The sequence below is a fragment of the Corvus cornix genome, chromosome 4 (assembly GCF_000738735.6).
Source record: "Corvus cornix cornix isolate S_Up_H32 chromosome 4, ASM73873v5, whole genome shotgun sequence".
Taxonomy (NCBI): Eukaryota; Metazoa; Chordata; class Aves; order Passeriformes; family Corvidae; genus Corvus; species Corvus cornix.
The window spans coordinates 61,707,571-61,723,122 of NC_046334.1; the positions used below are offsets into that span (position 1 = coordinate 61,707,571).

Sequence of the window (15,552 nt, forward strand, 5' to 3'; positions counted from 1 at the left end):
TATTTATACTGTCTCACTTCCTGTGTTACATAATCTGTGGAGAAGGTGGAGTCAATATTAACTTCGGTTTTAAACACATTTAAAAAGGCTCAAATAAGAGATGGTCTGTCGAAGAAGTTTTCCTTCTTATGTAGAATTTTATTAACAGAAATGATATATGGAAACCATGAATTTTCTGAATCCATTCCTTTATTTGTGTTGAGCCTCTTTTAGTCATTAAATGCCTCCAAAGTTTTCCAGCCATACCATAAGAGTAATAAAGAAAAAACCCTACAGTAAATATTAAGGTCATTCACACCTTAGAGCTGACAGAATAAACACAAGAACTTGGCAACAACTGGAGGTAGGACAAGGCATGTACTGGGTGCTTGGTCTCCCCTTTGTGAGCAGGAACCTTCCACGAGTATGGAATCACAGAGCAGTTCAGGTCAGAGGGATTTCTGGAGCGCTGTGTGTAGGTCCCTGCTTGGTGCAGGGCAACTTCAGCCCTAGAGCGTGTTGCTCAGGACCCTGTTCAGTTGTTGTGAGTACATCCAAGCTTGGAGTTAACCTCCCTAGACTGCACAATTCGGGATTTATCTTCTACCGCTGTGATTTTTTTTTTTTTTCCCTCCCCTTTTATCTATTTAAAACTTGCCTTGCAGCAGCTTGCTGCTTCGCCTCTTGGGTTTTATTCCTCATTGCATCCCTGAGGATGGTCATCCAGGCTAAATAAAAACACCTTTCTCAGCATCCCTGCATGTATGTTGTAGGCCTCAGCACCCAGCCATCATAGTGGTCATCCTCCAGTTTTTGATCTTATTTGTTGTAGTCCATGGGCCCCATGCTGGATACAGATATAGTCTTGTAGGTACCAGGCAGAGCTTTTACTCACTTTTTGCTTTTGATGTTTATGCAAACAAGTTCATATTTAATCTCTGTTGTTGCAAGGTCTTACATTTTACTCGGCTTCAGCTTTTTGCTTAGGATGACATTTCATGTGTTCTGTTTTTTTATTTGTGTGGTAATAGTGCTTCAAATCAATGAAGAAATCTACTTTCAGATTTTAGGAATAGAATTTTCATTTATTCCAATAACATGAGGAGAACTGGGAATTTGGCCAGCTAGAAAAGGATCGTTAATTATAGCTGGTTGATGCTAACATATTAGTTTGAAGTTGGATCTGAGTGTTGATTTTGTATGGCAGTCCTAACTTGCTGAAACTCCATTTTCTGAGAATTCTGCAGTATTTTCATGGTAGACCAGCACTGTGCATTATCCATATGCAAAATAGTTCTTGGCTTACAGCAAGCAGTCCTAACAGCTAAACTCACAGGGTACTGCCCAATTTATCTTTGCACATTTCGGACACTTCAGGGCAGTCAGCACTGCTTTGTTCCCCTGTAAAATGAGGGGAATCTGCAAGAAAAAAGATAAATGCAGAATATTGTAGTTTTGATAAAATAGTTTATTAAACTCTACTCTTTTTCCCAGAAATACAGAGAAATTTCCAAGTTACCCTATTGCAAGCTATGAGGTATCCTGTAGTGCTAACTTATATTGTATTACTGTTTCTCTCTACTGTGGAAGTATTTTTTTTCCAGACCTGCAGGTATCTGTTACCCTGTGAAGTGTCATTGTTCTTGATTCTTACCGAACATACTGGAATGTCAGTGGTTGGAAAACTTTGTTTATAAAATGTGGTAGGAATTTATAAAACATAATTCTGTGATTAGTTACCCCTTTCATAGGTAGGTAAATTTGCAGGCTGTCTGGCTCTATTTCTGTTGATTTGTTTATCCATAAACCAAGCATTGTTCTTCCTTTAGTCCGACCTTTGGCAATCTCCCAGAGATAAAATTCTGCAAACCCTGCTTTTGTATGTAATTTTGGAATCTTATTCAAAGCATAACTTTGGACATGTTTATGGAGGTTCTTCACCATAGCCAAAGTACTTGAACTTTTTTAATGGTGTTCTGTCTGTTGGTTGTTTTGTTGTATAGGTTGACTTAGAGGTGATTGGGGTTTGAGAGAAGGGAATGTAAGAACTGGCAGTCACTACATCTAGTAAATTATTTCTAGAAACCAGTGTTACTGGGTCATAACTACCAATTGCTGGCTTTTACCTTTGGAGAATGTAGATTTAGGGCGTTTCAGGAGACTTTGGTGGGTCTCCTGACAGGAATGCCTTCTCAAGTCCATCAGTTCTCCAGTCACCATGATTTACGTGTCAGTCTTGTTCCTCCACTAATCTGGTAACAAAAATTCCTTTGATAGAATGTTGCTGTTTTTTCAGGATTTGTTTTCTCAGTCTCTGGAAATTGTTTAAGTGAGCAGGTTGGGAACATCTAGACGTGAGAATCTTTCTTCTGTTTATTGGTAAATTGCAAAAGTTATGATTAGTACAGAATAGAAAAGGTCAGTGGAGGATGAGAAGAAAACAATGTTGTTGTACCTTTTGACTAAATTCCATAGTAGAATTCCATAGCAGATAGTGTTAATTGAATTAATGCCACATAAGGTCAGGTGGCTGGACACTTTTGATGATAATGCAGCAATTACTTAATAAAATTTATCTTAATATATTTTTTGCTTAATAGGTACATGTTATTTAAAATGTCTTGTTTCAATGTAGTTTTCTGGATGCCTTGTGGAATAACTTCTGTGGAGACATTTCTTACAGTGCTTATGTGCTCAGTGTGGATTTACCTGGTTCTTATGATTAATATCTGCTTACTTATCTAAGGTCTATGCATGTACTTAGCCTTGGATAGGCCGAGGGGCTCAAGACCTTGGTGCTCTCTCCTTGCGTAGTTTAGAGTTATCAGGGTAATTTCAGGGTCTTCCTTCAGAAGCAGCTGAAATGATCTTTGACTTTGTTTCTTTCTTGCTTCTTAAGAACACATGCAAGTCTGATACTCATTTGAAAAATTGTCTTACAAGATAAAATTGTTCTACAAAACTGAACCTTTTGAACTTTCTTCACTGTCCTTATTTTTCATCTGTTCTGCTCATGACACTGGTAAGTCCTTCCCGTAGTTAATTTGCATGACTATTCCACTTGTTTTGTCTTCTGAAAATAATCTTAATTGAAAGACTAATTAAAATTTGGAGCATGCATCTTGAGAGCAGGAGATGTTGTGTGTATTTTTAAAACTTGTAACAAAAATTTACTTACATTTGCAAATTAGTGTTGGTTAAATGCAGATAAGAAATTGCATCAGTTTGCATGAGCTGGGTCAGTTTCTTCACAATTTTCATACATGTTTCTGTGTACCAACTATCTTTTTAAGAGTAAGGAACCCATTTACTTGCAAATGTAATCTCTATGCTAGATCAGTGTTAGGCTACCACAGAGCAGCATATACCATCTCACTTTTCTATTGCTTGCAGTTGTTACTCTGTGCTGCATGCCAGTAGTTCAAGTACTGTAGAACTTCATCTAAGGAGCCCTGGCAAAACAGTCACAGCAATACAGTTAAAATTCAGATTTTCTGAAGAACCCAGATGCTGTAATTGTAAAAACTCCTAAATCCTAAGCTCCTCTACCCTTTCTTTCAGGAAACTGGTGTATCTTGGGCGTTCTGGTAAAAAAATACCGTGTGTTGCCTGGAAGTCCAGGGATGTGTGTGTGGGCCAACAGGTGTCAGTGGGTGTGTATGTGCCTGCCTTGCTCAGCTCCACCCTCTGACAGCTCCTGTGTGAGCCCATCCATTTTTCCCGTTGTTTAAGTGACATGTGCCAGAGAAACAGTTCCTTGACTCTGGTGGTACCAAAGTTCAGAGGTATCTGATGGGCTCAGTATTGAGCCTGCCTGGATAGAGAAGACTTTGAGACTTTGAGACTTTGTGGTGGAAAGGGATGACCTCTTAAGAGGTGACTTCACAAAAGTGACTAACCTTGCTTGGAACAAAGTACAGCTGAAATGTGGAAAAATGAATAGTTGAATGCTTGTGGAGCTGCTGCTCTCAACTCCTCACAGGGCAGTAGTTGTTGGCAGTTGTGTTGCAGACCTCCTGTCTTTTTGGAAAGAGAATTGGACAGAACTAGATAAACTTTCTGCTTTGGTGGTGATTCCAGACTTTTTTTAAAAGCAAAAGCTTGAAAATGCTCTTACAGATGCAATATGGATAGGTTTGACTCGATTACTTGTTGTAATATTGTTAGAATATCTAATATCGTTAGAACCACAGTTTTAAAATTTGATTGAGGCTTCAGCCTGATCATGACAGCACACAAGGCTACAAAAATAGTGGCAATATATACATGTGCAGTACGTATATATGGCAACTATTTTGTATGTTTATTTTAGCAGTGCTTGGAGAACCAAAATGGAATTGTTTCTAAAGTTTTATTAAAAAATAAGGTTTTCCTGACATTGCTTAACTTGCCTCTTGGTATTAACTTCCTCTTTTCCCCACAGAAAAGGCAGCTGGGCAGATCAGTATAGAGTGGTGATGGAATATCTGTATGTTCAAGCAAATGATTGTTCCATCTCTGTCCTACCACAGGATGTTCATTGTATGTAAAAATTAAACCTGGAGTTAGAATTAAATTCTCTTCAGGTAGGTAATCCCTCTCCACAGCTCAATTAAAATAACAATGTTAAACAGCTGTTTGGTGCCAAATACTGTTTTTAGGGGACTGTGCAAAAGCAGTTTTCTAATTGAAATTTGATCTCAATTTAACTTCCGTGCTTGGCTTCTCTAAAATAAGCAGCTGCAGACACTTAGTGTAAAATAGTTACCATGTGCAACAGAAATGAAGATGTAACCCATGACTCTTTAATGACTGCACACTAATGAGACTGCAGACATCATGCATCATGTCAGATGTTCTTGTTAATATCCCTATTGTAAATCATCATGATGTGCTCTGATAGTTGTGAAGAGGACAGTGATACTGAGATAACGATGAGCATGTGATCTTTTCTTTCAAGGCATGTCAGCCCTTTTTTACATTTAAGATCTGAAATTAATTTTTGTTATCTTAAAACCCTTGTAATGAGACTTTGACATCTTTTACACTAGAATTTCTGAGCTCATCTTTGGAGTAAAGATCTGTTTGTTTAGGGTTTTGTTTTGTTTTTTCAAATAGGGAAGTTTTGCTTCTTGTTAACCTGTATTTTCTGTAAGATCTCCTTAAGTTACCTTTAGCATGGAATTTTTCTTAGTGAATTTGCTCACAGTGAAACCACTTAGTACTTTTCTTGAAAATCTGAGGGAGCTGTGTAAGAATAGGAGGAAAGTAATTCCTTTCTGTGCTGTAGCAACAAAAAATGAAAGGTTTTGCTATGAGTTATTTGCTCTGACATATATATGGCAGAAACTTCCTCCTAAGGCAGTTGGGTATTTTAAGGGTTTACTTTTAGTTCAGGAATCTCAGGTAGTGGCTTTATCAGGACCCTGTGGTGTTGTCCTGATTTATTGCAAAGCTCTGCAGAAATTGAACCAGAGAACATTCCATAGATGTTTTTTTGTTTGGTTGGGGTTTTTTTCCCCTTAAGTTTTCTCAGAATAGGTGAAAATTAGGTGGCATCTCTTCTGCTCCTTCTATGCCATCCTGTCATATATTACCTTTGGTCTGTTCCAGTCTGGGGCAGATCAGGATTTAATGCTGTGTGTCCTCAGTCAAAGCAAGAACAGGTTGTAGTTTGCTGTTCTACGTCTGATTGTGCTGATTTGTGACTGCTGATAATGTTAAGCCTTTGGGGGATTTTGAGACTTTTTGGAGTTTGTAAATAGTGTGGACACCAACCAAACACTAGGACTTAGGTCCAAACAGAGGGTGGAGGAAAAGAAGAGTACAGAATGAAATCTGTATATTGACCATACCTACTGCTTTCAGTTCAATATATGTATTTTAAATTAAAAGTGATCTGGAAATCCCTGACATAGTAAAAAGGAAGGAAGAGATGCCTGGTGCCCTAGAATGTAGGGATAGAGAAGAGTGAGCTGAACAAGTGCTGTGCCATCTGCTAGATAAGCTGTAGAACAGATTATTTGTTATGATGCTGCCTCTAAAGGGAAAGTAGATAGTTAGGATTGTGGAATTGAATTGGGAGGAAGTGTGTGAGATTGTCTTTTCAGATTTAGTTCATTTTACGCAGGCACTTGCAGCAGAGAGCTGTTACACTTTTATCATTCCAATTCATCTTTATTTTGCTCTGAGGGTAAATACCTACTGCTGTTCTTAAAATCCTTCAGAGGAGACTGAGGGAGTTGTTGCTTGTATATACACTCGTGCTAGCAACCTCTAATGTGGATAGAGACAGAGAGAAAATTGCCTTTAATTTTTGTGTTATTGCAGTGCTAATGAAGTGTGGTGAAAGCCTTTTACTTGCAAAAGGATTTGAATGTGCACAGAGCTGTCGCAGAGGTGTGCCTCCTTACTGGACTCTTCCAGTGTCCCTGATGCTAGAAGTTCTTCTTTTCTCTGAAGATGGTTTGTAGTCTGGAATTTGCTTGCTTCTGAAGTAGTAACAATCTGAAAAAAACCCTTTTGCAAGAGCAGCCAGTCTGCCTTACATGGTGTATCCTATTTACATGCAGTAGATTTTAGGATGTTGTTTCTGTCACGCTTTCCTTTTTATTCTTAGATGTATTTTAGAACTTGCTTGATATTTCTCCATTTTAAATGGACTGAATATATATACATATAAAATTATATAAAAATATAAAAATTAGTATCTTGTCTGTTTGTCTTTATATTTTATTTCCCAGGTAGCTGTCTCAAATGATTATACAAATCTGTCATCTCGGGCTTTAGTTACTTTATAATCTCTGTGTAGCTGAAAGGGGTTTGGAGAAGTACAGTTACTGCTTAGCTTTGACATCAGTTGTAATTGACTTGCGTGGTTTCTGTACATAAACACTTTGTTCTTATCTTTTAATATGATAATTTGTTCTTGGTTTGAATTTCAAGGTAAGTGTACCCTTGTGATACAGAAGCATGTGATAATTTGTATAAATATATGCATACTTAAGGATGGCAGTGCATACTGTTAACTTTATAATATATTTCAGCATACTCTAATGGTATGACCTCAATTGTTTTCCACATATTAAACATATCTCTTGTATTCCAGCAATGTTATCTCTGTTGGTATAGCTGTGATATTGGTCATATGATCTGATACAAAGTGACAAGGAAAAACAACTTTTTAGTGCCTGGATTGTTCCTGTTGCAGACATGTATTCAGTTCTTTTAGAACGTGAAGCTCAATGTAGTTTTATTTTCCAAACTATCACACTTTATACATAAGAAACAATCTGCACTCGATGTGCCAGCACACACAGCATTAAGGTGGTAACTGTAAGGAAAAGCAGTAATGTCAGAATGGGAGCATCTGTGGTTTGAAGGTACTGGAGTTGCCTGCTGAGTGCAGTAGCAAAATTGCTTTTGTCTCAGTGGATTTTTATTTTCCTTTAAATGAGGGAGCAAAAACTTACAGTCAGTTTCCAGATCAACCTACCTTGAGGTGAGTAAATAATGGAACCAACCTGGACATATTTGAATAATATGTTCTAAACTAGACAGTAGGACAAAAGAAAATTTGTTGCTTTAATAATGCAGGTGTGCCATGGGGATAGAATATCTGTGCTCTTGGAGGAGCTGAGTGCTATCAAAAGCGTGAAGACTGGTCTGTACTGTTTTTTCCAGTTTTGGAAAAAAGTAGCTGTGGTGTGAATTTGCAAGTCTGGCAAATCGCTTTATGATATAAAACTAGCAATGTCAATAAAACTAATCTAATTTTCAGTGCATTTATGTCTAGCTTTATGACTGTTCCTACAGAGTTTAAGCTAGTAAATATTAGACATTTCAGAGAGACTTCAGAATTAATGTGTTTTGATAGCTGTTTTTAAGATTATTTAGGAAAAATAATCTTTCATTAAAGCAGATTAAATACAGTAAAAGGCTACTATGTCTCCAAGGTTCTTGTGATTTTTGGTAGTAATGTGTTGTAACAGGTGGGTAGAGAATGTTCATGCAGCAAGAGGTTTAGTGCCTTAGTCTTTTTTTTTAAAGAGTGAGGCTAAATGATCTACAGAAAGGCTAAAAAAGGGTGTCCACTTTTAGAAAGTTGGAAAATGTTTTTTTTTTATCTAAAAGTTGTCATTTAACCAAGTCCATTGCCTGGTATGGTGATAATACTGCATGGTGTACCTTTTGAAGCTGGGAAACAGTGTCTGTCAGCACAACCACAAGAGGAGTTGGCATATGTGGTTAGGAATCCATAAGCTTAGCAAGTGTTTGTCCTTCTTTTCATTATAATTAATCAATTAACCTTTTTTCTTAATAAAACTTCTTTTGTTTTTAGGAGTTTGTTTACCAGAAAGCAAAGTGCAAGATTTGAAAAAGAAAATGATGTGCGATGGAAGTTGTTTGGAAAAGTACCTCTTGGAGAAAACTTACAGAAAGACCCAAAGAAAGTACAAAAGGTATTTGTTTAATTCTGTGTTAGGATTAATGGTGAGTGAAGAAGCCAGTTAAGTTTATGATCTGTATATATGACTGTGCATATATTGTTTGAGTTGCACACAATTTCAATACCAGAAAAGGCTCTTTGTTGAAATTTTCCTTCTGTTATGACAGTGCTGTTCAGAAGAATGTGTTCTACTTGGTCATTACACTGAGTATGTGAGGCATGAAGAGCCTTCCTTAGTGTGTCATAAGAGAATAAAAATCCGAAGTGAAACCCACTTTTTTCCAACATTGTTGAAAGCAGCATTTCAGGGAACTGGTTCTACTACAGATGAACCCAAGCTCTTGGCTAGTGAGTCAAATGACTTGCCTTTCCAATGGGGAAAATCTTGTGAAATCCAGCTGTGTGGTCAGTAGTTCATGAGCTGCTCTTTCAGTGACAAGAAAACCTCTTTTGATCTGTCTGACTTGATCTGGGATTTTTGGATTGCAAGTAGCCTTTTAATGTGTTTGGAGCTTTTTTTGTATTTCAGTTGTCACTTCCTTGTTCAAATTGCTATGGGAATAGTAATGTTTGCGTGGAAAGAGACCATGCAGTAAAACTTCAAAACCAGATGCTGTGTGTGAAATGCAAATGCTGATTTGAAGGACTGTGCTGCTTAATTCAGGGTAAAGTATTCTGGAAATCCATGTGTCATGTGACTGTTCTTAGCTGTAGTTAGGCTGGTAAAGTGAAATTGAGGCAGCTTTTGAACTTGTCACTGTACTCAACCATTCAGACTTTATCTTCAGCTTGTCTTGACACAATTAATGGTTCTGAAGTGTTCACTAAAGATTTTTGATGACAAAATTGAAGAGACTTAATAATTGCAGTACTCTGACACTTAGCAGTATATTTTATTGTAGTGCCTGTTCTTTAGTAAGTGAGTAGATAATCTATTAACATTTTGTGGTTGTTGCTGGTACTGTGACTCTTTTTCCTTTACATCCAAACTATCTTACATTACAGCTTTGAATGGTTGTACTAAATTTGTTACAAAACAGTCATTATTAAATACTTATGTGGTATGGCATCCAACCATGTTGCAGCGGGGATTACTGCAACAAGCATATTTCAAACCAGGAGTCCTGTGGAAAGGAAATATATATGGACAGATTCGTGGTAGGTGTTTCAGAGATGTTTATTTCTCCAGCCGCATGGCCGGGGCTCTGCTCAGGAACTCTCTCAGTCACGGGACCCGAGGGTCCTTCTTACACAGGGGACACAAACCAACCAATGGGAACGAGGCTGAGCAGGGGCAGGGAAACCCCGTGTCTCCCCCCCAGGGCCCCTCTCCCAGGGCTCCATGGCAGGGGGGGAGACCCCAACACAACCATTAGTGAGTTTCTGGCAAAATTGCAGTCTAAAACAATTGTCTCCAGTGTCTCTTGGATAACAATAACTAATCCTTCCTAAATGATTTGGTCTTTTCTGAGATTATTTTTGGCATGTAGACTTTGAATCATGAGTAGTGCTGTAAGTCACTAGTTGAACCTCACCACCATCTAAAAGCACAGCCTGATTTAGATGATCCCTAACCAAAACAATGGTCAGACAGGCTTTTTGAGCACATATGGCTTTTCTCAAGCCATGTAAAAACTCTTGTGACAACACTCATTTGTTCAACAAGTGTATATACAACATAGCATCATACTGTATTTTAACAGTGTAGGAATTAAAATCACTCCAGCTAAGATGTTGCTTGTCCTGTTTTTAATGCTGAAAATATACATGAGTATTAGTCTTCTGATGAAGAAGCAATATTGGTATATGCTCAGGCTGGGTTGTTTGACTGGGTCACTGAGAGCTTTTGTATAGTTTTTATCCAGTTAAATTAAAACTTTAAAGCTGTCAAAATGAGTAATTTTGGAGAAGCTGGAACTGCATTTGCAATGGAGGTTTGCACGATTAATTTTTTATATCAATTATCTTCAGGAATTCTGCTTGAGCAGAACTGGTTATGCCAGTTCCTTTTGCAATTGATGTTTGAAAATGCACTAAAAGTCAAATGACAGCACCTCAGCTAAGTTCTCTTCTTTTCCAGTAGACTGTAGAACTGAGCTAGGCTTTGCAGCCACTGTTTCTCTTAGAAACTCTTTTCGAGATTGTCAAACACAGAAGTTGTAAATACCATATATTTGCAACAACTTCTCTCCCCACAGTTTTGTTAGTGAATGCTCTTCAAAAGAAATTCCTTTAAAAATTCAAGAATCACCATATCATTTGGTTATCTCCTCTCATGTGATCTGTCTTCACAGAACTTGTTTGCATGTGGCCAGTCAAGATTTTGTGTATTAAAAGATTAAGGCATATAGAGGAAAGCCAGATTTTGGCTATATCCTAGAGACATGTTACAGCTTTCTTCCCCAGTGAAATGAAATTACTTTTTTTTATAGTGTATTTATTTTAATTTTTTTAAATATAATAGCAGAATCCATTTTTAATCAATGAGTTTTGCAGGTTTTTTTTGCCTTCCAAGTGTGCTTTGACCCTTTGAGGGTTGTACAATTTAGCTTTCACTATATGAATTCCAATAAGAGCTCAATGGAACATCTTTTTTTTAAGTTTCAATACTGGTAAAATTCAGCACATATAACACTTGAGGCCTTTCAATAACAATCTTGACTCAAAAATTCAGTGTAAATATTTTATGATCTCATTTTCAGACATTCCATATTGGAATATTTAAAAATTTTAATGGCAATTCCTTAATAATTAAAAAATAACTATTATTTTTAACTTGGGGATTGTAATTTTTCCAAATGTTTTTCTGTAATAATTACGATATGGCTATATGTGGGGGGGTCAACATTCCAGTCAATTAAAATCAGCTGTACTGAAGAGGCTCACTCTGTAGGACATGATAAAGTAAAAATGAGCTCTCAAAACAGGAAAATGAATTTCTTGGCCTTCAGGTGATGCTTTGTTATGGGATGAAGAGTAAAGGTTATAACATTAGTGTAGGAAAAACTTCATAAATTGAATTATGTTAATTATAATTCAATTCAGTCTTCACATGATTTAAGCTATAATCCTAGTCGATGAAGTAAAGTGATTTTATCAGAGTCTGTTTTCTGGTTTGGGTCTGTTAGATGGAAAAGAGTTTCAAAGCAACAGCACCTAGCGAGAAACATGGAAAGAATTTACTACAACCCATGCTTTAGGCAGATAGTGATAAAATGTCCCATTATAAGCAGTGGGTTTTCTCCAGGATAAAAAAAGCCCAGAGCAGAGCAAAGTCCCCAGACTGCTGATGTGTGCAGGTTCTTGTGCAGCTCCATGTGCAGGAGCAGTGCGGGTGGAAGCTGTGCAGCGTGGGGAGCTGCGGCCTCGTGTTCTGCATCCGCACATCTGCAGCCTCTGCTGATGGCTGCCAGTGGCTAAAAATACAGAGCTTTTCAGAGCATTTGCCTGAGCCGTGCTTTACTGCATTCATATGGTCCATTCAGGGCCTCTGGAAGGGGAAGTCGTTGGTTCAGGCTGGCTGCTGCTTCTGGCAGGTGCTAGAGCTACAGCCTTGGATAGAGCACTGTCTTCTGCTTGTACTGAGTTAGTCTTTGGATAGCCTGAGTAAACCATTGTGACTGATGGCTATAGCTGCCAATAGGGTGAGCGTTAGCACACAGACTTCACTGCCACTTTGAAGCTAGAAACTGTGTAGTGCATTTTTTCTGTTCTGCATGAGAAGTCCAAGGGTGTGAATGAGTCACTTCCTGTGGTCTCCACTGTTGGGTTCATTTCTATTAGTCAGCCTTCAGAAAGGCAGGATTTAGATCTGTGGGCCAGAGTTCCTTTTTTCAACAAGAAGCAAGGGCAGTGTAAGAAGGTATAATTACTGTGGTTGGTCTAACCTATGCCTTTTATTGTTACATTCTCTGGAAATAAAGGTGTAACTAACTTCCCCACTTGAGAATAAAAACCCAAAACTTGCAAGTTGCCTTAATACACTGCTGTTTCATGTCTTGCCTTCTGATCCAGTTACAAATACTTTTATTTTATTGCAATCATATGTAAAGGACATCTAATTTTTGTGAAGGTAAATAAAAATAAGTAAAGAAAGGAAACCTTTTATGTCAATGATGAAGTCCTAAAAAGTCTTTCCTTTTTCCTCAACAAGAACAGTACTAAATAGATCATTCAACAATTCCAGTAGACTGTATTACTCTACAAAGAGTGTGTTGCCCTTGTCCTGTCTTGAAAATTACCTGCCTCAAACAAAACTGCTATCATATTTAAACAGACAAAGCAAGAGTCGTAGCTTCCATTCACCGTAATTGAAAGTGTGATTTAATACTGTGTCAGGGTGATTGTTCCTGCGTATTTTAATAATAAAAGAATTTAATATGACCCAGTCAGGTATCATAATCTAGCAGAGTGTAGCTGACGAAGTTCTGCTTTTGATGCCGTTGGAACTTCTTCCCATATGTTAACAACATATGAAAGTACAGAATATGTTACAAGCATCAGACAAATGGAGAGCAGTAAGCTTTGAGTATTGGTTTAAATAGCTATTACAAGTTACAAAGTATTTTTGAAAGGAAGTGAGAGGTTTTTTCCTCCTTTTCCAGATTTAAAGCTTTTATTTTAGCTTTCTTGCTCTCTAAAATGCCTAGTAAATTGTGTGGCTCAAAAGCCCTGGAAGCTGGAGGGATCCTAAAGAGGTGTAGCAGGCAGTGTTGTAGGATAAGTATCTGCTTTCAGAAGTAAAGATACTAAATAGAAGTATAAGCTTAGGTAGTTGTTACTGCAGTTACAATGTCAGCTGCTGGTCTGCTGCGCAGTCTGTTTCAATGCTGGTGGTATGTTTTGGGGGAAGTGCAGTAACTTTGAAGTTGTTCTCTTTGTCTCAATAGGGACAGTTAGTTTGTAGCCCAAGTTGATACTTAGCATTAGCTGGAATATGAATTCTGGTAGCACAAGATTATTTTTAAAGGCAGGAAGCCACAAATTCACGGAAAAATGATTGACTTTTGAGTATCAAGTACACAGCTCTTTCTAACCCCAAAATTTCCAGGCCAGAGATTATAACTTTTCAGAACAGCTGATGCATCCGTGGAATTTTGCTCTCATTTGTGTTAAATAAGAATCCATCGTGCAACTGGTATTTGTGTGTCTTCCAGTGCTAATAGAAAGATACTTAAACACTTACTTCTTCGTGTAGTCGGTAAGCTTTTTTCCATGTAGTAACCTTCCACTGGCAACACACAGGAGGCTTTCAGATCCTCCCCTCCTCTCATGGGCTTTGAATGAAAATAGATGTCTGTAGAGAGCAAGCCTGGAAATAATGCCACGTGCCTTTGACTGTTGCATTGCACAAACACTTGGCAAAGCATTGCTGTGAAGCAAAGCTGGTGATAAATTTTTGAAAGCAGATGTGTAACACCTAAATATGGTGGAACTTCCTAGTCTAACTGGAGACTGGAACATTTCCACTGCTGACATGTAAGATTGAGAAAGCTTTGCTAGACTTCATTGTGCTAATTTTGTGTTAAGTTTAAGCAAGCTCCCAAGAAACCTGACCCAAAGGTTTTCTTTGTTTGTCTTCCAGCTTATGCATCTCAAACTTCATATAAAATTAAAGAGTGGCGTAGATACGGGTTTTGAAAGGCTAACTCTTACCATGCTCTCTAGCAACAACAAACAAAGCTGATGTTCTTTAGCTCTGCAAAATGAATGGAGGTACTGTGTGTTACTGGAAACCCTGAAGATGCGAATGTAAGGATTTTGAAAAGCCAGACTGGTGCTTTTTCCTTAAGTGTCTTTCTGAAGGTAGACTAGCAAATTTTATGTTCTCATTCTCCTTCTCTCTCTGAGGACTCTTGGTCCTATTTTTTGCCTTGATTTTATTACAAATTTTTCATGCCTGTTAGTATTTTCACATAATTTTCTTGTGCTCTATTGAGAAATTCTCACTTGAGCATGATAAAGCTCAGTGGAAACAGCTTCATGAATATTAAAGCCTAAAAATAGTCATTGCTTTAAGCCACACTATAAAGGTATGTTGCCCTCCTTCATATATTATGTTTATATTTGTGCGTAGCTTTAAAAAGCTGCAATTTCTTCTCATCAAGACTGAACCTTAAATTCAGAAGATGATTATATTCAGGATCATTTTGATATAGGGTTTTTTTTGTAAAATTAAACACAGAATGCACAAGGATCTGTAAGACTGGACTACTGATGAGAGAGAATATGGAGCACACTGTCAGTATGAGTACAAAAGAAGCTTGTATTAGGCATGTGAGAAATTGGCACCAGTAAGAGTTTCAAAGGTAGTTTTAGGGATCAGAGAAGCAAACATGGATGCAAAAAACCATTCAGAGGCTTTAATGTAGTAGCCTTATTACCTTGTTTTTCTGTAATTTCTAAGGGCAGACAAGCATAAAATTTTAAGAGGTCAGAGACCCATAAAGATACCCAAATCTTGATGAGGAAGCAGAAGGGAAATTAGTAGAGAGATTTGAAAACAGGGGAGAAGTAGAATATGGTCAGAAGTATCCAGTGAAGTACCTTCGCTACCTTAGTTTGGTGTACGTGCTGGAGTCATGGTGCTAAATACAAGTGTGCACATACTTACCTACAAAGACAGCTGTTTGCAAACAAAAATAGTGACTGTGTGGTGTGGAAGGTACCTGAACAGCATAAAATACAAGTTGTTGTGCACTGCAAAGTAAGTGGCATTCCTGGGTGACTTTTACACTGTCTTGAAGATTACAAGTATTTGAGGTTGTTTTTACAACTGCTTTGAGAACCTGCAAGATGAGTTATATGATATTGATGAAATATGATATTTCTGTGACTCCTTTCCTCTATTTCCTGTAGTTAACCTGGATTTTTGGCCATTTCAGAGTGGTGTCAGCATCAGGTTGATGTAGCATGGAGAGTCCTTTTATTTTTGTGTCTCGCTCAGAATGAGGGGAACAGTTGTGACATGATCTTCAGCCACACTAAGAGCGTGTTATATGAGACTAGATAGGAAAGGTAAGTTTTCTTCTGCAACATCAGCACTACTGTGAAATGTCAGAAGAAAAAGTTGCTGAGAGATTTTTTGGAAGGCTATTATGCTGAGACTATACAGATAATTAAGGTGTAGAGATCAGTGAGCAGGC

At 37.7% G+C, this 15,552-nt stretch overlaps 1 protein-coding gene across 2 annotated transcripts in view; it reads left to right on the forward strand.

Moving 5' to 3' along the window:
- The window catches only part of TBC1D14 (TBC1 domain family member 14), a 64,871-nt gene that overhangs the window by 13,392 nt on the left and 35,927 nt on the right, over window positions 1-15,552 (forward strand). The window contains exon 3 of one of the 2 annotated variants that reach the window (XM_039550674.1): window positions 8,300-8,420. In XM_039550674.1, coding sequence (XP_039406608.1) covers window positions 8,300-8,420 — 121 coding nt within the window. Of the gene's footprint in view, window positions 1-8,299; window positions 8,421-8,972; window positions 9,073-15,552 lie in introns of those variants that run through there. The other variant, XM_010401948.4, reaches the window with a different exon arrangement.